General features: G+C 47.2%; 2 protein-coding genes and 1 long non-coding RNA gene across 7 annotated transcripts; 2 read left to right on the plus strand and 1 right to left on the minus strand.

Annotated features, from left to right (window-relative positions):
* Positions 1-6,292: 6,292 nt before the first annotated feature.
* On the plus strand, positions 6,293-8,077 carry npy (neuropeptide Y). Its single transcript, XM_076149921.1, has 3 exons — positions 6,293-6,480; positions 7,539-7,628; positions 7,738-8,077. The coding sequence occupies exons 1-3, from the start codon at positions 6,293-6,295 to the stop codon at positions 7,757-7,759; spliced, it is 300 nt and encodes a 99-aa protein (XP_076006036.1). The 3' UTR covers positions 7,760-8,077.
* Positions 8,078-10,065: 1,988 nt separating this feature from the next.
* On the plus strand, positions 10,066-25,743 carry pals2b (protein associated with LIN7 2, MAGUK p55 family member b). 5 transcript variants are annotated; one of them, XM_076150016.1, is made up of 14 exons: positions 10,066-10,163; positions 15,966-16,031; positions 17,696-17,913; positions 20,031-20,131; positions 21,011-21,163; positions 21,477-21,629; positions 21,814-22,041; positions 23,107-23,238; positions 23,317-23,413; positions 23,739-23,807; positions 23,897-24,058; positions 24,141-24,343; positions 24,430-24,558; positions 24,649-25,743. In XM_076150016.1, exons 3-14 carry the CDS (start codon positions 17,796-17,798, stop codon positions 24,823-24,825), a joined length of 1,722 nt encoding a protein of 573 aa, XP_076006131.1. In that variant the 5' UTR covers positions 10,066-10,163; positions 15,966-16,031; positions 17,696-17,795; the 3' UTR covers positions 24,826-25,743. The 5 variants fall into 5 exon arrangements, with proteins under 5 accessions (XP_076006131.1, XP_076006132.1, XP_076006133.1 ...); XM_076150017.1 differs by having other exon boundaries at positions 17,699-17,913; XM_076150018.1 differs by having other exon boundaries at positions 17,705-17,913.
* Positions 25,296-25,923, minus strand: LOC143000628 (uncharacterized). The gene is made up of 2 exons (XR_012963639.1): positions 25,801-25,923; positions 25,296-25,632 (listed from the first exon to the last, which is right to left on the minus strand). It is a non-coding gene; the product is annotated as an uncharacterized LOC143000628 (long non-coding RNA).
* Between the last annotated feature and the right edge of the window lie 224 nt (positions 25,924-26,147).

The following is a 26,147-nucleotide window of genomic DNA, read 5'->3' on the forward strand; positions in this document are numbered from 1 at the left end:
GGACGTACATCTATGGGTGTGTGTCCCTGCAATCATGGTCGTGATTGAATCTAATCACGTTCATCAGTCGTCCCATGGAAAAGCGTTGTTACCTACTAGAATTGAACGTCCTCTAAACACTTGACCTTAATTCATTGTTTCTCCTGGAGCGATAAACATTTTTCTCACAGGCGACCGGGAGCACAAAGCCCAGCTAATTTAGGCCGTAAAGTACAAACACATTAGTCTGGCACAGTTACATTTTAGGATAATTACCTCACCATAGCAACACGGTTTAGGTTGCAAAAGGTGATTTATTTTGGCCGTGGCACCGTCGAGGGGAATAACTTCCTCCTGGTACCTCATCGCCATGGAAACCACGCCCAACATGAGTGGCAGGTCTGTCACGACAAATAGGGAGGCGAGCAGAGATTAGATTGGCAATTACTGCGCAAGGAAACACTTAATTACCCCGGTGACAGGTACGGTACAAGCACACACTAACTTAAATGGAGATGATGACAACGCTCCCCTAATTTCCCCACAGGCAGAGAGGGGGAAGGTGCTAAAAAATGAAGAGGAGCAGCCAGACGGAACAGAATAAACTGACTTGGAACTGTCTTTGTTTACCTTGGAGTAAGTATTTTTATAAAGTGAAATGAGAGAGACTGGCGAGTTATTCCGCTGAGTGACAGGGGCGTTCAGAAGATCAAAACATGCTTGAATCAGATCAGAATCAGAATCAGAATCAGAATAGATTTTATTGCCAAGTAGGTTGTCACTTATAAGGAATTTGCTTTGGTGTTTGAGATGATACTGTAAATTCATTCATACATTTTTCTATTCCATAATTTCTTGTTTTACAGTATTTGCTTTTACTTTTAATACATTTCCTTTAATAATATAGTCACAGTATAATATGTATAATATATAATGTATAATGATGGTGAGAGCTCAGTATTAAACTTAAATACTATTATTATTATTATTATTACTTAGTCTAAATCCATTTCCAAATCTGCATTTTCTGATTTCAAAGTCCATTTCCTCTTGTTCACTGATCTGATATGTGATTGACTTGAGCAGGACTCTAGTCTCACTGGATTTCTGTAAATGGCCAAACTTTGTTTTTTAAATGTTGTGCTTTGTACTAAACAATTGGCTCATCAAGTCATTTTCAGACAAGTCAGAATTCTACTGTTCCTGTCCTCCCCCTTTATCTCCCAGCATCCTCTCTTGCTTATCAGACCATTTAGCCCATTTTCCGTTCAATCAGAAAATCAAAATAAGAAGAATAAGAAAATCTCCTCCAAACTGAAGCAGGAAACTTTGATGCACTGAATGTCTGTGTCGTCTCTCTTTTGTGATAGAAACATTGGGGAGTTGACAGCGCTGTAATTTGACTGAAGTCGTGCGTGCGTGTAGAATTGGAGAGGAGGACGAAGATGGAGCGGTTTTTCGAACTGGGTTTTGATTCCGCAAGGGGAATTGTTCAGCTGTGTCAAATCAATCACAGGTTTTGACTGACAAGCGTGTTCCTGCACTTACTTACATACAGAGGAACAAAATATCACAAATGCGCAGACGGACGACGAAAATGTACACATAATGACCACAAATACTGCAAACACCCCTTTCTCATGTCCTTGGCTGTCAAATCTGATGGCCGAGGACACAAGAAAACAAATGGAAAAGCTTTCAATCAAAGGTAGAAGATCAAACCAAGACAGACGTGATGAGTGCTGTAGAAGCTCTTTACCGCTACACTTTTCTGCAATAAAACTCTTTGCTATCAAAAAGCCTCTGCAATTTTCCACAGCTCATGTACACACACACACACGCACACACACACACACACACACACACACACACACACACACACACACACACACACATACATTAAGCCCCCAAAAGCCACTGGCTCTAACATCAAACTTTGCAAATGCCTTTAATTTGCAGGATAAGTGTTCAAACGCACTCAGCCGCTGATAAGCAGCCGTGCAGGTGGGAGAATGTTGTCACTTATGAACGCGGTGCAACTCCAGAGAACCGACGCTTTCAGCTGCCCTCTAATGCATCACGTGGACGGTTAAATCATACATTTCCCCTCCATTATCATGCTCCCCTTCAGCGTCTAATATGATGCTAATGTGGTTACCTGGCAGCGGGGGCCACATTGCTCTCCAGGCCTAAAGTATTGCAATTGGCTGGAAAAGAGCCACCAGCAAAGATATTAAAAAGGTCAAACCACAACAATGATGTGATCTGGATGTCTTAATATTTATTCATTCATTCTTAGCAGTACATGTGTGTGATACGTTCATACTGATATACCTCGAGGGCGTGTTAAAGCATTACAGGGGCCTTCCTGAGTTTACATGTTGTTCTAAGACCTGCAGCTCGGGTGAGACGGCAAGTTCAAATAGCCCGATGCATGAATGTGAGTCAGTGCAAACCACAAGGAGAACAACACAGATTTAACTGCTTACAGCCGCAGGGATCAACCTCTACATTGTTGTCTACATATTTCTTGTGTAATGGAGCTCATTGTGTCAGTCAGCATCACATACGAAAACATAATTACCCATAGTAATACATGTGGGACATTGATAGTGATGATTGCCCAGTAGGTCTTTAGGATTTAGAAGACAAAAGAAATGTCAACACTACAACTTAAACTGATATTAAGCTTTAGATATGACGTTCTAACAGCTCAGAGTGGAGACCCTTCCTCTGGGTAAGGACAGTAACTATCCTCCTTCCTATCCCTTCCATTTGCCCAGTCTCATTTATGGGCTTTATCTGTGAACCTGGAAGTCCCCTTTGTAATGAATTGTTTTCTGTTTATGGCAATCATTTATATTTTCGACAATTTTAGACACTTTAGAACTCTTTTGGATTCATCTGGATGGTACATCATTCATACACACGTCAGTCACAACAGCCAATAAAGGTCAAAGGTTACAAAAGGTTGCAACTTTTTTGAGTTTCCGAACATCAGGGCTGGTGGACACTGACCCGCAGGTCACACCTGAGCCCAGCGGGAGGCGTCACAGCTCGGCCTCTACTGTCCCTTCCGATTCTCCAGCTGTCAATCAAAAAACACCTTATATAAAAGTTTGGTGCCGCGACGAGCAGGAGGAACAGATGTGACACAACAACACACACACACACAACCGCACACACACACAGACAGTGGAGAAGCACTGAGAAAATAGCAGTAGACGGCGGTGAATTAAGAGAGAGAGAGAACAGAGAGGATGATTCTTAAAGCAGTGGGGGCTTAATTAGTGTGATAGAAGTACAAATGAGCAAATGACAATAGATATTACACCGGTATCTCACTGAGCTTCTGTTGGAACTGTACTTACTCTGGAGGAACGTTTCTATTCTCAGAGAGGATATGTGGCTTTAAACGGCTGCCGCATGAATGTCCAAAGCAAACAAAGGCACACAGTTTGGGGACATGATGTTTTAAAGCGTGACGGATTAAAACCACACGACTCCTTACGTTCCCTTCGAAGCGACGCAGACAGAGAAGCTGCGATCGACCAGTAATCACCGATTTATCGCAAATTACAGTCAGGTTTGGTAAATACAGCTCCATCATCGCATCCCTGTGCCAGATTTAACACAGAATAACAGACAAAACCGCCAATAAACAGCCGATATTATCTCGATATCCGAACACGAGTCACCTTCGCTTTCAGGCAGCAGCCCACGTTGGAGGCTGCCAATGCTTTATCTGAGTAATAGTAGTGCTTGCTTACCAGATTGTCACCGGGGGACAATAGTACAGTCAAAAGCAGCAATTTAACTGTCAGAGTTGTGTGTAAAAGAGGTATAATAGGCAGGAGAGTACCAAAGCTGGAAGAGAATTCGCCTTTTTCCATTTGTTTTTTCCCCGTCCTGGTTGCATGCGAGCAGCCTGACGGGGGAGATATGGACAGGCTGATTGTCAGTATTGTGTTTTACAGTTTTAAACGTGGAGAAAAAAATTGGAAACTGTGATGATTTGCGTGCAGCAGGAAATTACAGGATGTTTCATCTGAGCAAATCTCCGAGGCGATGTATTATCCAGAGCAGGAGGCCGACGAGCGGAGGAGAGAAAACAAATGAGCAGTTTAACGGTTTGTCATCCTTCTCAATAAGCCGATTGTCAAGAAACTCTGCGTGTAGCTACAGGTGCTACAGCCACGGATAGATAGTGATTATTCTGGATGGTATAATTAGAATAAACACAGACTTGAAGACGCTGTCTGTCTCGTCATGGCGGTGAGATTGTTAGTGCTGGTGCTCATCAATATAAAACCCACATTTCCCTTAAACCTCACCAGCCCCCGTCATGCTGCAGAAGTCACCGTGGACCCACAACTTAGTGCTCCCAGCATGTAGACTGGAGCTGAGGAGACTGTCGGCAGAGCAGAGGAGAGAGAGACAGGAGTCGTGCAGTTCTCCGAGTCCACGCTTGATGAGAACCCCCTGTTGTGTGAGAGAGGAGGCGGGACGACGTCATCGACACGCACACCTGCTTCACTGCGTGTTCACTGGGGTTCTGATCACAAAGCGTCCTGCAAACGTTGTGACTCTTTGCATTAAAAGTATCCAGACGAGGGCCTGACTGACCTTTTGACCCCTGTCCTCTTACTCTTATACATCTGCTCCATTTACATGCGAGCCTCCTTTATGAAGGCACCAGCGAAACCAGGACGGCTTAAAGGAAACGTTAAACGTTTTTTGAAGCCTGCCTGCCGCTGAGTGTGCATGCGTCACATAAAGAGGAATAAAAGCTCTAATTTACCACCGTGATCAGCAGGATTCGGTCATGGCTTTGTGCTCTATACTTGCTCTCGCTTGTATCTCGTGCCTCCATCTCCTCCATAACATCCTGCTCCATACAAAAAGCCCTTAACACATCCTCGGAGAAACTTAAAACGCAGCCCTGCTGGAGAATGACGATTTTGTTAGATTATACGGCTGCGAGCTGCCGTACAAAAGGATTATGAATGGGGAGTAAATGAAGCACTTAGTGATAGAGATTCATTTGAAGTGCTATTTGGGTTTTCTTATTAAGAGGATTTCTTAGAGATAGGGCTCTTCTTTGGCTGATATGACTCAATATACACATTTAGGCCTTTTGTTCTTTCCATCTGAAGGAATGAAGTTTGAGACGAAATTACTCTGCATGGACACGTGAGTGTGTGTTTCAAGTCTCATTCATCCCTGATCCTTGTCGAGTTGTCGTCACCGTTTGAGCTCCTATAGCAGATTCATCTAAAGTTCCGCTCACACTTTCACATTGTTTCCTTTCTTTCCTCGCTGTATAGATTTAACTTTAGGTTGCTGATCTCACACATGTAGAACAATCACCTCTTGATCGTGCATTACTTTGTTGCTTTCTTTCTCCATTTAGTGATAAACGCCACAAGAAGACAAACACACACACATACACACTCACACACCCTAACTGGTCTGTTAGTCTTTTGGATGGTGGGTGAATATCTAGATGTGTGTGTGCATATGTGTGTGTCTGTCTACGTGCTCTTCCATTTGTCTTATCTACATGTTTACAACATTTTAGGGCCACTATGTGTCTAAGCTGTTCCATAGTACATCTACATAGTGATGCCTTCAATCTCTCCGTATATTGGTGATGTTCCTTCTTGCAGGGCTCATTTCAATTTTACCTCAATCTGGTTTTATTTCCCCATTTCCATTTTTACTCCCCCCCTCCCTGACTCCATGTAAACAGCTTTTTTTTCTCCAAAGGCACATGATGGTGACAGCATCGTCGGTGACGTTCAAGACGTGAAGAAAGGCAGAGAGCTGCGCGTAATGGAGCGCTGCTGCTCTGACGCGCTTTGTGGCGCACGGAGATATAAAAGCCAGGAGCGCACACGCAGCGTCAGGAGCCGAGGAGACGCCACAGGACAGCGCGCAAAACCCCCGAGCATCTGACTATACAGTGAGTAGCGGCTGCTTCATCCACACATGACTGGAGATCAGGTCTTTCTACCTGACTTCTGGGTGTCTGTGGTCATTCTTAGGTGCAGGTGTGTTTATGGTTGGGGGATTTGATGATTTTGAAGATGGTTCCTTTTGCTAAGTTTGACGTGTTCAGGGTGTTTTATTCACTGCGATTATTCGTTATTCATTCTTAATTATTCGATTAACCGTGCGATCAATTGTTCGACCAGTTTTCATCGCGTCCGCTTTGAATCTGAGTGAAATAAGCATGAATGTTTAATGAATGATGATGTTGCAGAGTGCAGGTGAGGGACATGTGTGTGTGTGTGTGTGTGTGTTGTGACAGATGCATCCTAACTTGGTGAGCTGGCTGGGGACTCTGGGGTTCCTGCTGTGGGCGCTGCTCTGCCTGGGCACCCTGACTGAGGGATACCCGATGAAACCCGAGAACCCCGGAGAGGACGCGCCGGCGGAGGACCTGGCCAAGTATTACTCAGCCCTGAGACACTACATCAACCTCATCACAAGACAGAGGTAGGCCGAGTACAGCAACACAGCTGCAGGGACACAATATGCGGACAAACTGAGGAGAAATGATCCTGCAGCTGCAACTAATTCAAAACGAGATCATTAAAAGTGTGATTATATTAATTAATTTGATATACAACTTATTTTCCTCCTCTTATAAATGAGTTCTATAGAGCAAACAGGAAACAGAATAATGATTCAGGATGAGGTCCTTAGAAAAACACTTTTCCTCTTTAAATAACAAAATTAAGGATAATAAGGAGCCAGTTGATGCATAAACTTAATCTAGATTCTATTCTATTCTATTCTAGCAATTTAAACCCTGTGCTTGTCAGCTCAGGGACATCAGTGTGTCCCTGCTGTTTAAATCATCTCTTAATAGAAGTGAAAACAAGTGGATGCATATTGGGAATGAATATCCACAATAATAATAATAATTTTAGGAATGTCTATTGAAATTTCATCTAAAATGCTGCTCCCTTAACACTTAACACTTCCATAATCATGGTGCACAGTGAGACACTAAGGCACCAAACATCAAAGAAGTCATTCAAATATTGCCTGTTAAAGATGCCGCATTGGTCTGGCTGTCATAAGTGAAATTATTCCTCCTCACACACCTTCTTTACAGCCAGCACAACACACACTGACAGCTGTCCTCGCCAAAATGTCACGACCAAATAACCACATTCTTCCGCTTTCTGCTGAATGTCACGAGCTTGGATGCCTGTGCAGTGGTTTTTAATCACCCGGGGGTGCAGGCACGCAGAGCAGCTTATCATCTAAAAAGCAGACCTGGGAATATGACCTCCTACGACGCGGCTCAGTGGGAGCCTGCTGGGATTCACTCTGACTGTGTTCAGGTTTCTCTCTGCTTGTAATTAGACTTGTGACATCCAGGAGTAAAAGGTCATCCAGTTATTTACTCCCTGGGGTTTGCTTCAGACAAACTCTCCCCTATCTTTTTTTTAAATTCGACAATCAAAAGTTACGACTTGCTGCTGAGTCCCTTGAACTCACCCTCGGCTTGATAAATGTCACCCCATCCTCCCTGTTTCTCTCAGGTATGGGAAGAGGTCCACTCCTGAGATTCTGGACTCACTGGTCTCAGAGCTGCTGCTGAAGGAGAGCACAGACACGCTTCCACAGTCCAGGTGTGTATCTACGTATACATATGTGTGTGTGTGTGTGTGTGTGTGTGTGTGTGTGAACCGTGTGACTCTGACAAGAATCTAACCTTGACCTTTGCTCCTCTCTCTCCAGATACGATCCATCACTGTGGTGATGACGTCATCGGTGTCAGCCCCACAGCTCCACCACCTCACCACCGCTCCGCTGCTGTTGACATTCTGACCTCTACATGACACTTCTACACGTCCTCTTTCAACCACATGACTACACCGCCCCCCCCCCCCCCTACCCCCACCCTTTACCTTTATGATTTGCCAAGTATACTCAACCCTTCCTCTTTACCCGCCAGCTATGGTCAAAACTTCCCATACTATGTGACATAAACCTGTAAATAGTTTACTCAGAGTCATTGTCGATGAATCATAAGTAGGAGTGAGGGGGCATGTTGATTGTATTGTATAACTGTGCTAATAAAGACTCATTATTTGAAAGAATCTTGAATCTTTTGATTGATGCATAGATGTCTAATTTCAATCAAAGTCCTGTAGGTCTTCTAATTATATCTCAAAGGGAAAATGGAGCACGACTGATGAATGATGAGATCCTATTCTATACGGTCCATGATGTAGATTATTACAAGTGGGTCACTAAGCTCTACAGATGAGAGGGGAGGCTGTTCCTGAACGCCCCCCTGATGGGAAGGGGGCGTGTTACTCTTCTTCGCTCTCCAGTAATCACGTTTGGGCTCGTTGGAACTTTCTCGATTTGTCAGACACCCATAACCATAACAGCACTTGACTTAGAGTAACTGGCGGACCCACATCTTCCCGTAGTTGCAGGGGTGTGTGCATGGAGGAGGGAGGTGGTCCCAAAGGAAGAAGACCCAGCTTTAGTGTTCAAACTGAACTACTTAACCCCAAAGCCTTTATCAAGCTTATCAAACAGAACTAAGACTGAGTCAATTTATATAGCAAGTCCCTGAACAATAAAGAGAAAGGCAGTCAAACGTATACAGAACACAGGCAGGCTGCTCATTAGGTATTAAATGTCTGAAACTTGTTTGTTCTATGACATTTTATGATTGATCGAATACGTTAGTGCTGGAACTTCCACTCTGCATTAGTACCAAATCCTATACCTATAAGCAAACGATTCAGCAAAATTGATTCAGGACCTTTTGATTAATCATGCAAACAAACAAACAAACACACACAGGCTAAACATAATGTCTTCAGTGAACATAACAATGAACACAGCAACCAACAGGATGTAAACAAAGAAATCACAAGTGGTTTGATTTATGGTCCTGTGGTATTGGTTTGAACTGGCAACCAGAGGATGACCCTTGGTGGTGAGAGGGGAGGGGCCTTCCCAAGGATAAACGTCTCAGAAATTTGCTACGGGTCCTCCGTAACAACATAACACCATGAAAGAAAAGAAATATAAATGGAAATTAAGGAATTAATCAAAACAGAGCAAAACCACCTTAATGACAGTTGAAAACAAGCGGTTATGGATGAAAGAATCCAAAGAAACGTCAATTTTTTTTCTCTCCAGGAGCCAACTTTGACATCCATGACGTAATTGTCAAACTGCGTGAGGCTGACAACACGGCAGGGACAGGCCAATTGACTCTGAGTGACAAGAACGCTCAGAGCTTCAATTTAATGCTACCATTTGGGAAGCCAATGACGCCCTCTGGTGGCCATAAGAATAAACACCCACTGAAAGTAAATGAAGGGAGAAATTACATTTGCAGGAGCATTATTGCAAATGTACAAGTGGTTAACCTCCCGCCACCCTGACATCAAATCAGCCCACAAAGCACAAGCAGTTAGTGTGCACTGCAGGCTCACAAGCTGCAGCGGTGAAGAGGTTCAGGCAGAAACGATGAAGAGCTGGACTGAAGAAGACTTCTCATGTCATCCATGCTGCCTTTATCATGGGAGACATGTTAATATACACACGATTTAGCATTGTGATGTGGTTTTACACCGTTATGTGTGGAAAATAATAATAAGTGACTGGATAAGCTACATTATTTTGAAAATAGCCAAACTACTCTTAAGTGACGACTTCATTTAGATATTTATATACCTCATTACTTCTATAATATCCCTAGATGGCATTATTATGTAATTGTTGTGACCTTGATCTCCATTAACGCTGTCATGTTTATGTTCAGACTGCCTGGTTAGAATTAGCTTGTAGTATTATAGTATTAAAATTAAATAATATTTGTTTTCCACCTGGCAGAGTGGAATTTATTAATTATATGAATACAATTTCTGTGAATGAATAGTGTGTAATTTTTATTGCACCAATTACTACGATACGATACTACATGATGCAAAGCATTCAATTATCAGGGGGCTGAACGTCGACCCCTATTGGTCCATTGTAGGTGACGTCAAACGAAGAGGCGGGGCTTGTAGCTGTGATTGGCGTTATGTACTCTGGTAGTCTGCTGCGGGACCAGGACAGACAGCTGAGGGGGGTCCGAGTGTCCAACCGGGACGGTCCGTGGAATACAGCCAAGTCACACGCACGACGCGCAGGTAAGTCACGGCCCCGCGTCGCGATCCGGACGCGTGGGTTATAAAATTCATTCATCCGCTGGTGTTAAAAAGGGAAGAAAAAGAGACTTTGCCGTGTTTAGGTGCAGCGGACTTGGGCAAAGAGGGGAAGGTTCGCCCCCCGTGGACCCGCTCCGCTTTGTTAACACACACACACACTCCCTGCGCGCTGGGTGTGTGTGCGTGTGTTATCAGCCGCGTCCTCTTCCTCTTTTCCCTGCGTGTCATGAGGAGGGATTACGCCGGCGGGTTGTAGCCGTAAGTACGCGCACACCACAATGGCTCGGATGGGTAACAAAAATGGCCGCACGTGTGGCGAGAATCGGTGTGAATCCACAGCTGTGTGGTCATCCGGAGCGGCGCAGCGTCGCTTTGGCACACGCGTGGAGCGGGACGCGCGGATCTGGCGCACGGATGTGGCCGCGCGTCAGAGCCGTGGCGCAGATCAGCAGGGGGGTCAGAGTGAGAGGTTGTCCCGACACGATCCAAGCAGGAACACGCTGCGCTCTTACCGGGGGAATGTGCGTCAGGTGGGACGTGTTTGGCTCGTTTCTCTGTGCCTGGAAACACTTTTTTCCCCAACTCTTAAGTTCTGCTGTGGGGCCGGATGGGACCAGATCGGGGCTCCGGTGGCTCATTGGCACCAGCAGCCCGAGAGGAGGCGCAGCCAGACGGTGCTATCGATTTTTATTTTCTGTCCTCCACTGAGACGCATGAGTGCGCCATCCAATAATAATGTACTAACACGATGTCAGAACCACTTTATTCAAGCACTTAATCGAAACGTGAAGACCGTGAACCTATCACAGTACATACAGCACTCAATGAATCCCGGGGCTGGCCTGCTCAGAGGGGCCCTGGGGGGTCACTTGGCGAGGCTCATAAGCTGTTTATCCGTGTCTATGTGACGGGGAAGCCCATGCACATATGCAGCATCCTCAGGGATCCTCCAGGGAGGGGCCGCGATGGGCCACCCGCCAATTCAGAGGGCTACCGAGGATCTTGTTGCATCCAAACTATAGTTTATGGGTCTTCCTCTCTTCCTTTTTATCTTGTAATCGAGCCTAATCAGATTTATTTAAGCCAATAAGAGGAATACAAGGAGGAAGGGGAAGGAGACCCAGATCGTTGAGTGCATTAGAGCAAATCTGCAGCTAGAAAGTACAGTGAGGCTTTGTAGTTCCGAGTCCAGGATGACCTTTATTGTTCTGCTGAAGTAGGTGGAATCGTTCAATCGTTGGAATCAAGGTACAAACCGAGGCTGTCGTCACTGGAGTGGCAGAAGAGAACACGAATTTCAAGTTGAACGTGTGCGGCTCCCCGGCGTTTGGAGCTGATAGGAGTTGTCAGCGACTCATTGGGAGGCGGTGCCCAACACGCACAGATGCTTCCACTTTCTCCATCGCTGATACACAGAAATGGGGGAGACGGTGCAGGGAAAAAGAGGAAGTAGAGACGAGAGAGAGGGGGAGAGAGAGAGAGTGAATCAAAGCTCTCATCAATGAACAACAGAGGACAAACACTGCTGTTATCTACACACCTGCAATTAAGTCTCCCTCCCCTGCAGCACCAGGCTGCACCGCCCTCCCGGTGATGCTCAGCTGACCCCAGCACGCTCACCAGCCAGCCGACTGCACCGCCGACAGGAACATACACAAGCGACCGACCAAGCCAGACAGAGGAGAGGAGTTATGTCGATCTGAGCTGAACTTTGTGCAAGAATCGCCACAAGCCAAAAAGTATTTGGCAGCTTTTTTACTGCAGCCTAGTGCTGATTCATCAGATCACTAAAGCCTTAAAGAGACACGACACTGCAGAGAAAAACGCTGGAATCCTCCGTGTTCTTTCAACAGAGAGAATACACCCAGATGATAAAGGGGACTTCCAGATTTCCAAAGAATAAACTGTCCACTGATTGGCGCTAAAGCCTTTCGGCAAATGAAAGGGTTTGAATGGGGGATTCTTACAGTCTGTACCCAGAGAAAGTCCCTCCCTGTGAGTTATGAGGACAGTGTGTATGTCCCTGCGAAATTACATGAAAGCATGGGTATTAGAATGAGATAAAGGCAAATATGTGATCATATTTTGCATCAGTCCCTCCTTCTTCCTCTCACTCGCACTCATCGGTCAGTAACAGGAAGCCCCGGGGAGGAGGAGGAGGAGGAGGCTGGAAAAGACGCAGGCACAGTCATGCTACGAGCCCAATGATGTCACGAGGCGCTCATTAAGATCGCTACGCATTACGAGCGCTGAAGGGCTTTGACGTGCCACAGACGGGCGTGTAATCATATCCTCCAAAGCACCGACGCCCCACCGGCTCTAACAGCTGGGTGACTGACAGATGCGGGGAAAGAAAGGGCAACGACCCAACAACTGTGTTTGTGTTCAATCGTACAACTTACTATAATTGGAGAGCGTGTGTGTGTGTGTGTAGAGGCGTGTCTAATCCAGGTTTCGTCCGCTTACTTCTACGTGTGTTGAGCGATAATTCCTTTCCAAATTGTAATACGGTGGTTGCATTAACAGCTGCATCAATGTGCTGATAAAACACATCTAATATTAATGGGACGGCCATATTGATGTAAGATGGTGTAATCCTCTTGGAGTGACTGACCTACATAAGGTTTGTCTGGAGGCAGAGAGGGTGATGGGGGAGTTTATGAATAGCCAGTCATCACACACATATGTCGATGTTCTGACACATACACACACACACACACACACTGCATGCCCTGCTAACTGGTGCCCCGTAGCAGCAGTGTACTACAAAGTGAAGTCACACACACACACTCTAGCTGTGCTCAGCAAAGTTCCTAATTGCCTGTTTGGTGTATCGCCTGAGTCGGAGAGAGGGGTCGTCCCAGTGCGGGGACATCGAGTCTCCTTTGCGAATCTCAAGTCACTGCGAGGAAGTGAGAGTGACGGCAGGCCTGTCCCTGTGGCGCTCCGCGGTGCTCAGGGCGAGAGATGGTGAGTGTGTGAGGAGAGGGGGAGAGAGAGAGAGAGAGAGAGAGAGAGAGAGAGAGAGAGGAGGAGAGCAGGGCCACTGTGGGGTACTTCTTTGCCGTGAATGGAGGAAAGAAGCTTGGATCTTTTTGTGTTCGAGGCAGAGTGAGGTTTCCTTCTAGCGTGACTATGACTGGAGGCTGCAGGCTGACACACACACATACGCGTTTACAGGCGCGAGTCCTTGATCTTTTGCTGTTTTGCACAGAAACACACGCTCTGATCCTCTGTAATCCCCTCGTCCATCATCTCACCGCTCGGCTACCAGGGATCGCGTTGGTACGTCCTCTCCCTTTCACCGGCCAATGGCAGCCCGGGTTGCTGGTCGCCGCTTCCTGGTCCTGTGAGGTGGATAGACGTGTGTACGCAGTGATAACAGGGTGTCGGGGGAGCTCTGCACATGCTCAGGGCTCTAATCGATGAGACAAAGAATGAGCTGGCTGTCAGAAAAGAGAAACCCTAATTGTCTGTTGTAACCCACTTCTAAGCCCTTGAGATGACCTGGCTCAGCGTGAGAGTGTGTGCCTGGCATGTGTGAGGCCATGTGCCACACACACACGCGTTTTCTATGCAAACTAAATTCAAATGAGGCATTTGTGGGTATTCAGAGAGGAGCTGCAGTTATCTGGAGGTTTATAGAAACAGTAACTTGAGAGAGAGAGAGAGAGGGAGGGAGAGAGAGAGAGAGAGGGAGAGAGAGGGTGACGTGATAGCATTCGTTCTTCTCTCTTTGCCTCATTTGCTCTTCTCCCCCCTCTAATCCTTCCATCTTCTGCAGACTCTTCCCATAACTCCGTCCCCCATTTGAGGATCGATGCTCTCTTTCTTTCCTCCTTCGAGTCTCTTAATGTGTATTTTATCTCCTCCTCTCTCTCTCTCTCTCTCTCTCTCTCTGGCTCTATGAAAGGAACCCGGCCACTTTGTCTTTTCAGTCTCCCTCCCGTCGTCTACTGCACTTTTCCGATGGGGCCGGCCTGGCTGCTGCTCCGCCGTGCGCGTGATTCAATGAGGAACTGCCCCGGATGATGACTTTGTCTCCATTAACATTCTTCCGAGGGATGCGTTTCACTTTCAATGAGTGTGCCGGGCCTGATTGTAATCTGTGTTGCGTAATGAAACGACCTCAGACGCCTCACTTTCTCCCTCCCTCACTCCCTCCCTCTCTCTCTCTCTCTCTCTCTCTCTCTCTCCCCCCCCGTCTTCCTCTCATACAATAAAGGATCAATTACGTCTAACATGACGGACGACCTTTACATGAAAAGGATTCAGTGGAAGCAAGCAAAGGAGTGATTAATGAACTCCCATGGTCTTGGAGGATGAATGCTGCTGTTACGCCATCACGCCGCTCGCTCTGACAGTTGGTAGACCTGCAGTAATGAATCACTTCCATCTTGGTTTAGTCGGCATAAACTTAAGACTGAAAACAAAAAGGCTGAAGTTTGAAGCCGCCTCACATCTGTCACAAGAAGCTGCCTTTGTTGCTTTGTGCCCAGAGGGGAGCTTTAAGGTCAAAGGTCAAGTGAAGAGTGAATCTCTGACGCCGACCCGGAGAGCGACGCCTCACATCCAAAGACGCTTTGATGCTCTTACCCTACGGATGAAGGAAATGAGGCGTGTTGGAGTGATAATCGACTGTTTCCTGCCTGCGCGCGTGTGTGCGTGTGTGTGTGAGAGAGATTTGTGACGACGCCGTTTCATTATTTTTGCCAGCTTGCACTTTCCATCGCTCCATTTCACAAACGGCCGTTCGGAGCAGCGTGGATGAGCTCTGCACTCTCAGACTGAACGGCATTCAATTAGACACAACGGCGGCTTTAATGCCAAACCTGAGGAGAATAAGATTCTGATGACGTCATCCATGCTTACATACACAGATTTAAAGCAGGGAAGGAAGGATTTAGCAAACTTTTAGGCTCCGCAGGTCTCAACAACTGCAGATTTGAGTTCCAGCCTCTGAGATATCGGCTTGGTTTTCTATAGAGCTTCACTTCAGTAGGTAAACACTGAAGAGAAGGAATAAGAGTGCAATTCACTGGAGCGGGCTCGTCGCCATTCATCCGAAGGGCACCGGTGACGCAGACGGCCATTGATTCAGGCCCAATTACTGCAAAGGAGAGGCGTCTTTTGAAGTATACGGAGGCTTTAATCACGATGTGCAGCCAAACAAGCAACAACAACATCTAGGAAACATCAGAAATCCTTATGTGACCCAATAATAATAGCATATAGGCAATAAAAGGTGATTATAACGCAGATATCAAAGCTCTGTCTTTGCTGTGTCGTATGAAGGAACTGAACATCTGAGCTTCATCAATTTGTAACATCAAACGGACAAAAATTTGGACTGACACAATTGAAATATGTCCCAGAAGTCCAAATTTAGTATGCCAGTATTGTTGATCTCATATATTGGTCAGAACCTTCAGCCGTATAGTCAGGAGTGTGTTTGTTTTTGTGTGTGTGAGTGAGTAACGGTAGATTGCATAGTGCTGTGTCATTGCGTTTGCAGTATTGTGCATGTATCTGTTTGTTGTTTGTGTCACTCTGTGTGCGTGTGTGTGGGGGGGGGGGGGCATGGACAGGTTACAGAGATAGTGCAGGGGAGGAGGAGCACGAGTGTGTGTGTCTGTGTCTATGTGTGTGTGGGGGGATGATGATGAAAAGTGGTGTGTAGCATTGCAAGCCTCACTGAATATTCACACCTCATAAACTTTTCAGAAACACAAACATCTCTCTCTCTCTCTCTCTCCCCCTCTCTCTCTCCCTCTCTCCCCACAGCACACTAATGAGCAGCTTGTAGGAGTACCGGGCGAGCTGGGCGACACTGACAGAGGCACCGGACAGGTAAACAAAAATCAAGAAAGAACAGAACCACATCACTCATACAGGGACCAACTCAATTCTTCTAGTCACAAATCTTAACACTCGAATCCTAAATGAAGCCTGGCAAGTCACAAGTCCATAACAAGTTAATGTTTGCAAAGGAGTTTATGATTACAGCGTCTTTATGTGTCTCACTGCCTCCCAATGACATCAGCACGAGGTCAAACTCATAATCGACCGACTTTGCTAACAAACAGCAGATGTGCTATTTGGTGATGAGTCGCTTCCTTTTAAGCTCCGTGGTGATGTCCCATGATGCTTTGTTCTCCCCCCCCTCGCAGCTGTTTGGTCGCCCTGCGTGAACTCAGTGCTCTCAGGTCTGAAAGGGAAACGATTGCTTTGACATTCAAGACGACAGACCGCGGCGCGTTTGTGTGAAAGTGCCGTCGATGAGCTAAAGGCAGAAAAATAAAACAAAAAAAGCCTCCTGCAGAGTCTACAGGTGTTTACCAAGACGAGAGAGAGAGAGAGAGAGAGAGAGAGAGAGAGAGAGAGAGAGAGAGAGAGAGAGAGAGAGAGAGAGAGAGAGAGAGAGAGAGAGAGAGAGAGAGAGAGGTTCCTGTAATCCTGTGGGTCAGATTAAGGTTGAGGGGATGGAGAGGAGTGGAGGGGGGCGGGGCAGATTAAATCCCCCTCTGCTGGCTCGCAGTGGGAGGGGCTTAATACTTGGCTGCACGCAGGTTGCCTCGGTCCCCCCGGCAACAAGCGTTTGTGTCACTCCGCACGTATAACCAAAATGTTCAACACAACAGGCTTTTTGTTTAGCTTTGTTGTCGTGGGTAACAAAATACATTTCCTGTTGTGCAGGCTGTGTATTAGTGCTTCCATGTAGGCAGACGTGTGTTTCCCCACATTTCAGATGTGACTGATGTAGTTGTAACTCCACTGTATTTACTTGCTTCCTTCCTTATTTCCTGTTTCAACTCCCCGTTTCCTCCTTTACTTACTTCCTGTCTCCTTTATTTTGCGATTTTGAGTATTTAAACACTGTGGCTTTTTGTACTTTTACTCAAGTAAACGAGAGAGAGAGACAGAGAGAGAGGCAGGGGGGCTCCTCACAAAAGGAAAGACAGGGATCATAGGGTCGGACCCCTTTAGTAACTCTTATGTAAGATTGTGTGTGTGTGTGTGTGTGTGTGCGGAGACAAGAGGGGCAGCTTGGCTTTGGGTAGGGTTAGGGAAACAAGAGGAGGTGTACTCAAGCGAGCCCTCAACAGCAGGAGAGGATTGTGGGATTAGGTGTGTGTGAGTGTGTGTGTGTGTGTGTGTGTGTGTGTGTGTGTGTGTGTTATGAAGAGGAAGGTATTAAAGGCAGAGTGTTGGAGGGGGACTGACATCCACTGAACATGTCCACATCTGTGTGCAGACGCCAGCTGTCGTTCTCTGTCTCTCTCTCTCTCCCTCTCCATACTTCCATGTCTTCCTGAATTTGTTCTTCATCTTCCATCCTCCTCTTCATTTACGGCCCTTCGCACCGCTCCTCTTCTCTTAATACCCCCCCGCCCCCCCCACCCCTGATCTTAATCCCACTCCATTGTCTTTGTGCCTTCGCCTCCGCTCGCTCCCTCTCTGTCCTCAACCCTGTCTTTGTCTCTCTCTCTCTGTCTCTGTTCCGGGGCGTTCAGCAGCTGCAGCCAGAGACAAGGTTGACCGACCGGAGGACAGAAGACAGGCGGAGTAGTCAGAGAGGGGGGCAGTTGGTTGGTTAGTTAAGCGGGCTCGCCGATGGTGACGGCTATGGAGGACGCCTGCCCCAACGGGGTACGGGAGGAGGAGGAGGAGGGGGGACAGCCTGCCGCCCAGGATCCCCAGCACGTCCAGGGTGGACCGGAGTCTTCTGGAGGTGAGGAAGGAGCGGATGTAGGAGGAGCTGCAGGGTTGCCAGGTCTGCATCGGCTGCACAGGTTGCCAGATCTTGAAGAAGAAGAAGTGTTTGGGGTTGTGTGTGTGTGTGTGTGTGTGTGTGTGTGTGTGTGTGTGTGTGTGTGTGTGTGTGTGTGTACTCTGCTAAAGGTGTAGAGAGACGAAGAGAGAGAGAGGGGGAATTAAATGCAGGTAAGAAAGACAAGTCATTATGCAGATGAAGAGTAGAGGAGTCTTCATCGGTCACTGCGTCCTCAGGCAGCTCTTAAGACTGCAGGTAGGTGGTTGTTTCTGCACTAACAGCCACATTTCAGAGGATTAGAAGGAGTCTGTGTAGGCGGGGTGGAGTCTGTCGTGGTTATGAGTCATGGGCGTGGGCGGGGCAAACATTCCTGTGGGTTTTTTGGGGGGTGGGGGGGGGCGGGGCAATGACACAGCCAGCTGACCGAGCGGGTGAAGGTCAAACACGTCAACACACAGACGTACAGCAGGATCCAGCAGTGTGTGAGTGTGTGTCTGCGGTTTGGTAGTAAGATGTGTTTGGAATGTGGCGCTCACACACCCACCCACACACACCCACACACACCCACACACACACACACACACACACACACACACACAGAGCACATTTTTCAGACTTCACTTTTCTGTGTGGAATATGTGAACACACTCATGAGTTTCAGGAGGTTGCGCCATAACTTTTCATTAGTGTGTGTGTGTGTGTGTGTGCGCTGTCAGGTGGTGGTTTAATGCTTGTTTTTGTGTTTGCACATGGTGTGTGTGTGTGTGTGTGTGTGTGTGGCTTTACTTCAATTACAGCCCTTCTTTCAGACTGTGTGTTTACTCTGGATTGTGTGTGGGTGAAAAATCCACACGGAAAGAGTTTCAGATTTTGTCTTTCAGCGCTTCTGTGGAGTAACACACACACACACACACACACACACACACACACACACACACACACATATATACACACAACAGGTCTAGCAGTCTGCATTGCAGTTATTTGTCCTCCTTCAAGAGGATCATAAATATTTAAGCTTTGTTTTGCTGTTTGTGCAGTCTGCCTGCACTCTGTCGTCACTTTGCTGTCAGATGATTTGTGTTTTCACTCCGTGTCGCTTCGTGACTTGTGTGTGTGTGAGAGTGAGTGAGTGTGAGTGATGAAGAGGGAGATGTTATACAGTAATAGGCGAGTCAGCATCGAGATCTGATGGAACTGATATGACAGATTTTGTGCTGGAAAAATTCCCTGATGTCACAAGAAAATGAAAGATGATGAATGAATCCAGATTTCTGAAAACTTTTAGTTATAGTAAAAAAAAAAACTAAAACTCAGGATCAACAAAATATATTTTTTTATAATTTATCTAAAAAATATAGACTGAACTACAGACAATTATGAAAACTGTTTTTCAATTATAGGCAATTTGACTAATTTGCGAGTGATTTAAGTGTTTAAAACTAATCCTATACCAAAAACCTAACTTAACTATACTAAGTTCTTAAAAAAAAATAGGAAAAATCCTGATTCTACATTACTCTTCCACATGCCACAAACAAACACACACACAGAGAAATCACATGTTGAATCAACTGTTTACCGGCTCTGACTGGACATAATTGCTGCCTGCAGAGTGCATAATGACATAGTACACACACACACACACACACACACACACACACACACACACACACACACACACACACACACACACACACACACACACACACACAGACTTTACGTGTCTTAAATGAGCTTACGTGGGCTTTGGCTCTGTGGCATTAGGCTGTTAGCTACTTTCAGTCCACACCTCTCCTCTCTGCTGCCGCTCCCTTGCTTGAGCACAGGGAGTGTGTGTGTGTGTGTGTGTTTGTGTTATCTCTCCCATTATGCGCTGATGTCGACATTGCGTCTCATCCATCCATTTTCTGTGCTTACGCACGCCTGTGAGGGTCATGGGGGCAGCAAAGTAATTAAAGACGACCCACAACTTCTTTCATCAGCTTGTATCAGCCATCATGTGAACTGAACCTCTGTAAACCTGAGGTAGAGTAACACAAACATCTCTCTCTTCCTCTCTCTCTCTCCTCCAGCCATGCCGCAGGTGTTGGATAGTGTGGCTGAGCCACCCGTCTCCACGGGGGCCAAAGACATCGACCTGCTCTTCCTGCGCGGCATCATGGAGAGCCCAATTGTACGCAACCCTGGCTCAGGTAGCACACACACATACTGTAGGTGAGCAGGGGGCAGCACAGAAACTTTGCTTGCTGCTGCTGAGGTACAGTAAGACTCAGAGTATACACATGGGAGTTATACAAACACACACACACACACACCTAGCAATGTTCAGTAAGGTCAGTTAGAGGGCGTCTGTAGATTTTCCACTCCAGGATTGGAAGTGGAGGATTTTGATTAAAATCCAGGGAGGCTTTTACTGTCTTGCATTCTTCTTCTGCAGAATCTATTGGAAAACCAATAAGGTGAGGGCAGCTTTCAGTAGGACGGGTCAATATGTTCTGATTACAGCAAGACGGCTGTATAGGAAACACGTCACAGGCTCCTTGAATGTCTCACACCTGATGACAATTCACGGTGACGCATCATGCAAACTTGAGAAACGGGAGAGCTCACTATGTGGCAGATGGAGGGGGGTGGTTTTTTCCCCCACCCCTATTTTGACAAAAATGGGCAAAACATGTCACCTTTATACCGAAGGCGAAGGAATCCTATCAATATTCAAACGTTAGAGGTGTGTATCCCAAACATAAGTTATTTGACGGAAACTGAAGGAAGACGAGAAACATTTCGATACCAACTTGCAAGCCACATCCTACTTGTCAGAAAGCGGGTGGAGGAAAATGCAAAACTGTCTCTAACCTACGTATGATCCTAGAGATGGGAACAACAAATGGTGCAGGGAAGCAAAACTAAGCCCACACTCCCCTCAGCCTTTACACAACAAGTCAAATGCTGACACAGACATGACAGTGAGCAGATAACATCTCGCCGCCACCTTGACCCCCGCTCACACGTGAAGGACGCTTCTCCCTTTTCTTTCCCTCCCCCCTGCCAGGCTCACGAGCAGCTGGAGGAGGTGAAGCTGGAGGCGGTGCAGGACAACAACGTGGAGCTGGTGACAGAGATCCTGGGCGACATCAGCGGACTCAAAGTCAGAGACGACAGTGCGGCGGAATTGTCCCGGATCCTCCAGGAGCCGCATTTCCAGGTGAGACGGAACAATAATAACAATAACCTATTTACCAAAATCATACATGTAGCTCAGTGACAGCCAAACAAATCAATATATCAAAAAATATTGGTTTAGTTTGGATGTTTGATCTTACGGCCGCGTCCTAAGACATCAGCAGAATGTGAGCAACTAACCAGGGGAGCAGTGGACTGGACTGACCAATCAGAGTGAGCGAAGCCTCTGCACCAATCAGAGGAAGATGAGGGATAAAACCCTGTTGACCTACTCTCTCTCTCTCTCTCCCTCTCTCTCTTGACCTCTCTCTCTGTCTCTCTCTCTCTCCACTCAGTCTCTTATGGAAGCCCACGACATAGTGGCCTCCAAGTGTTACGAAGTCCCGCCCCCGCCTGAGATGGTCAATGACGCGGCGGTGAACAACGCGCTGATGCAGGCCGACGCCGTGCGCATGATCGGCATCCGGAAGAAGGCCGGAGAGCCGCTGGTGAGCAGAGACTGTGTGTGTGGACAATATTCCAAGGGCATAAGATGAGTGAGTGAGGATGTCAAAGCAGTGGGACTGTAGCTGAAAGTGTGTGTGTGTGTGTGTGTTAGTATGGAGGACAGACATCATCCCCACTCACTCTCTCCTATCCGTCCCCTCCCCCTCCCCCTCCCCGTGCCCTCAGGGCGTGACATTCCGAGTGGAAAAGGACGACCTTGTCATTGCCAGAATCCTGCACGGCGGCATGATTGACAGGCAGGGTCTGCTGCACGTGGGCGACATCATAAAGGAAGTGAACGGCAAGGACGTGGGCAACAACCCCACGGAGCTGCAGGAGATGCTGAAGGACTGCAGCGGGGGCATCACGCTGAAGATCCTCCCCAGCTACCGAGACGCTCCGGCCCCACCACAGGTACAAACAAACAAGCGCGCCCACACAAATATACCTCCACCAAGGCCAAACACTTTATAACTGACATAAAAGGCATTATAGTGCAGAATACGGTGATGAGTCTGACCTCAAGATCCAGATTGTTGTGGTCCAGATTCAATAGTTGTGTTTGAAGGCCAGCTGGACCGCTTGTCTCTGCTACCCTCTAGTGGTGACCTTGTGTTAACGCAAACAAGCAAGCTGAAAGGTTGTTTACAGCTTGAAAATGAATGTTTATCTATTAAACTATTATAATGGACCTTGGCGCCCACATCTCAACATAACCTTTTGAGTAATAACACAACCGCTCACACACACACACACACAAACTCAACCTCCCAGGCTGCCGATGTAATAAGCTGGACAGTGGCGTTGATCCGACCCACAATCCCCTGCACAGGAACGTGAATCCTGCGAGCACTATTAATAACACTCCACACACACTCACTATCTAGGTCAGAGTGGTTTTTTCTTCCGCTCACACGCACATGCTACATACACACACACACATGCATGCATTCACATACGGTAATTTCATGCTTTCACACACAGGAAGTCCAGTAATTTGACGTTCTTCACCACGGCATCTCGCGGTTTGGAATTCCAGAATGAATTCCTTAAACATAGCAAACACACACTATTATGCAAAACACACTCTCTCCCTCTCTTTCTGTCTCTCTCGCTCTCTCTCTCTCTCTGTCTGTCTCTCTCTCCTTCTGTAGCTCTCTCTCTCTCAAATCAGCCAAAGTGCTCACGCGTTTTCGACAAACACTCAGCTGTTCGCTCAGCGTGACCGGTTGTATCAGGCAAAGCGTGGGACGCTGGTCATTATGGGTGTGAAGGAGACACTGTCGCTGTGTGTGTGTGTGAATGTGTGAGACAAGTGCCTTTCTTTGCCAGGTCGTCTCCTTCTACCCTGACTCCTTTAATTCACGCCCGCAAACATTCAAATCTGACCTTTGACCGTTTAAACTCAAGATTCAGGCTTTAGAAACTCGTGGCGCTGACCGTTAGTGATGATGAGGAGTACGCGTCTCTTGGTCACAGGTGCACGTGCGACCGTACTTCGACTACAACCCGGCCCACGACAACCTGATCCCCTGCCGAGAAGCTGGCATGGCCTTCAAGAGAGGCGACATCCTCCAGATCGTCAACAGAGAAGATCCCAACTGGTGGCAGGTGAGGCGACGCTCATCACCCAACACCTAAGCAGAGGCTCATTGTGAACCGCAAACTGATCTGTGACTTTGTGCCCAGGCGTGTCACGTGGTGGCCGGAGCCACCGGACTGATACCCAGTCAGTTCTTGGAGGAGAAGAGGAAAGCCTTCGTCCCCCGAGACTTTGATGGATCAGGTAGCCCCTCTTATCTTGTTACTTGATAGCGTGCTGCCTCTTGTGAGTGGAGCTTAATTGGTTCAGAGCTGAAACATCAATAGTTTCCTGTTTCGCTCTTTAGCACTGCTGTTGCTACATGTGTTCTCCGCTTGCTTCCACACCTTCGTCCCTTCAGTATTACACCACAGCGGAAAGGATTTGTAGCATTAAAATCCTCCGTAGCCAGACCGACCAACCCAAATCACACTCAGAAACTGATGCAGGCCTGCCCCCATCTGGCCAACAGCCGCAATAACAACGCTTTGTAAGGGTCGTCTTGTAAACGTTGAGTCTTGTATTTTAGGAATCCTTTGCGGAACCATAACAGGAAAAAAGAAGAAGAAGATGATGTACCTAACAGCCAAAAACGCAGGTGAGGAGATCACTCTGACTCAGCTAACTGGTGATCGTCCTGCTCTCTGATTGGCTAACAGAGCTGTGAGCGTGTCCGTCATTCAACAGAATTCGATAGACACGAGCTGCAGATCTATGAGGAAGTGGCGAAGGTGCCGGCTTTCCAGAGGAAGACGCTGGTCCTGATCGGCGCCCAGGGTGTGGGTCGGCGCAGTCTGAAGAACCGATTGATGGTTCTCAATCCCGCCTGCTTCGGCACAACAATACCCTGTACGTCCTCAGGCGTTTGTACTAACTAGTCGATCGGATAAGTGTCTGATCACACATTGAACTGGACCGTCTCTTCCTCTAGTCACGTCGCGGCGTCCCCGTGACGACGAGCTGGACGGTAACACTTACCACTTCACCTCGCGGACAGAGATGGAGGCGGACGTGAAGGCCGGCCGATTCCTGGAGCACGGCGAGTACGACGGCAACCTGTACGGCACCAAGATCGAGTCCATCCACGAGGTGGTGGCGGCGGGACGCACCTGCATCCTGGACGTCAACCCACAGGTAGGAAGCAGAAGGTAGAGAGACAAAACTCCAGGCAAAACGTCCGTCCCTTCAGTGAGAACGTTTGGGTTTTGTGTCTCCTCCAGGCTCTGAAGGTCCTGAAGACGGCAGAGTTCATGCCGTACGTGGTCTTCATCGCGGCGCCAGACTTCGACACTCTCAAGGGCATGCACAAAGCAGTGGTGGACGCCGGCATCACCACCAAGCAGCTCACGGTGGGTTCACGACTCATCCACGTTGACACCCTCCACACACACACAAACAGCCACACACTCACCTGTCCACTGTGTTGTGTTTTGTGTCAGGATGTGGACCTGAGGAAGACGGTGGACGAGAGCGCCCGGATCCAGAGGGCGTACAGCCACTACTTCGACCTGACCATCGTCAACGACAACCTGGACAAGGCCTTCGAGACGTTACAGGCGGCCGTGGACAAACTGTGCAGTGAACCCCAGTGGGTCCCGGTGAACTGGGTGTACTGAGGACCAGCAGCAGAGGTCACAGGGGTCACAGGGTGTCACGGCGACCCACCAGCATGTGTGCGTTTTTTGACCGCAAAGACCATCAAAGCAGAAGGCAGCTCGCTCCCCCTGCTGTTCGTAACCGGTCCTGCACGCCATGCAACTTTTTTTTCTACTCAAAACTGAAAGGGAAAGAGCGCTTATTTATTTTACCGTTTGTAACTTTTTACGAAAGATCTTTCTATTCATTCCACCGTCGAGTTTCATTGAGAGCGAGTCAGATACTTCCGCCACGTGTTGTCATTAATTTATTGTTGTTGATTTTTCTTTGTTTTTAGTTCCCCCTCCCCTCTGAGATTGAATCATTTTGTCCTTTTATGGGATTGGAAGTTTGTTTCCATCCAAAGCTCCGGAATGAAGAGGAGGAAAAGGGATGGAGAACTGTGAGCCAAAGAAACCAGATACCGTCACGTCTGAATAATCGCTGTTAATGGGTTTTTTTTTTTAATGGCCCGTGTAACTTCATCATATGGCCCTTAACTCGATTCTCCGTCTACCACAGCGTCATAAAGTGGGCAGCGGCTATAAAGCGGTTTAAAGGCCCATTGGTACCTTATGTTCTCTATCACCATCAACCACCATTTAAACAATGTGCTCCGTCTTTCATTTACTCTCGTTTCCTCCTACAGTAGCTTTTTGTAATGGTGTGAAGATTTCTAGAGTGTAGCGTTTTGTCATTGTCACACACACATCCTGTGTTGTTAGTATGTCTGGATTATGACCTTCACTATACATTCCTTACATAAGCCATTTTGTCCATGTTTCCCCCTTGACACACACACACACACACACACACACACACACACACACACACACACACACACACACACACACACACACACACACACACACACACACACACACACACACACACACACACACACACACACACACACACACACACACACACACACACACACACACACACACACACACACACACACACACACACACACACACACACACACAAAGCACCAATCATCTTCCTCATTACGTCATCATTAAATCTGATCAATATTTCCACTATAGGCTTCAATTTTAGGTCTCCAGACAGGTCAGCATTCCTTTACACAGCAAATGTAAATCTTAATCTTTCATTTAAACAATCAGTGACGTGAAATTGTTTCTGTAGTTTTGCCAGATAGAGTTGTTAAGGATTTAAAGTAATGACATGTCAGGCATTCATATATGAGCTAACATGGTTGTAGTTCAGTTTGTAACATCCTGGGGTCAAACTGTGCCACTGGATTTAGAAAAGAAACCTCCCGTCTGTCCTTTCATCC

Source organism: Genypterus blacodes, unplaced genomic scaffold (assembly GCF_046128005.1).
Source record: "Genypterus blacodes isolate CSIRO-AG114 ecotype Tasmania unplaced genomic scaffold, CSIRO-AGI_Gbla_v1 ptg000048l_1, whole genome shotgun sequence".
Lineage (NCBI taxonomy): Eukaryota > Metazoa > Chordata > Actinopteri > Ophidiiformes > Ophidiidae > Genypterus > Genypterus blacodes.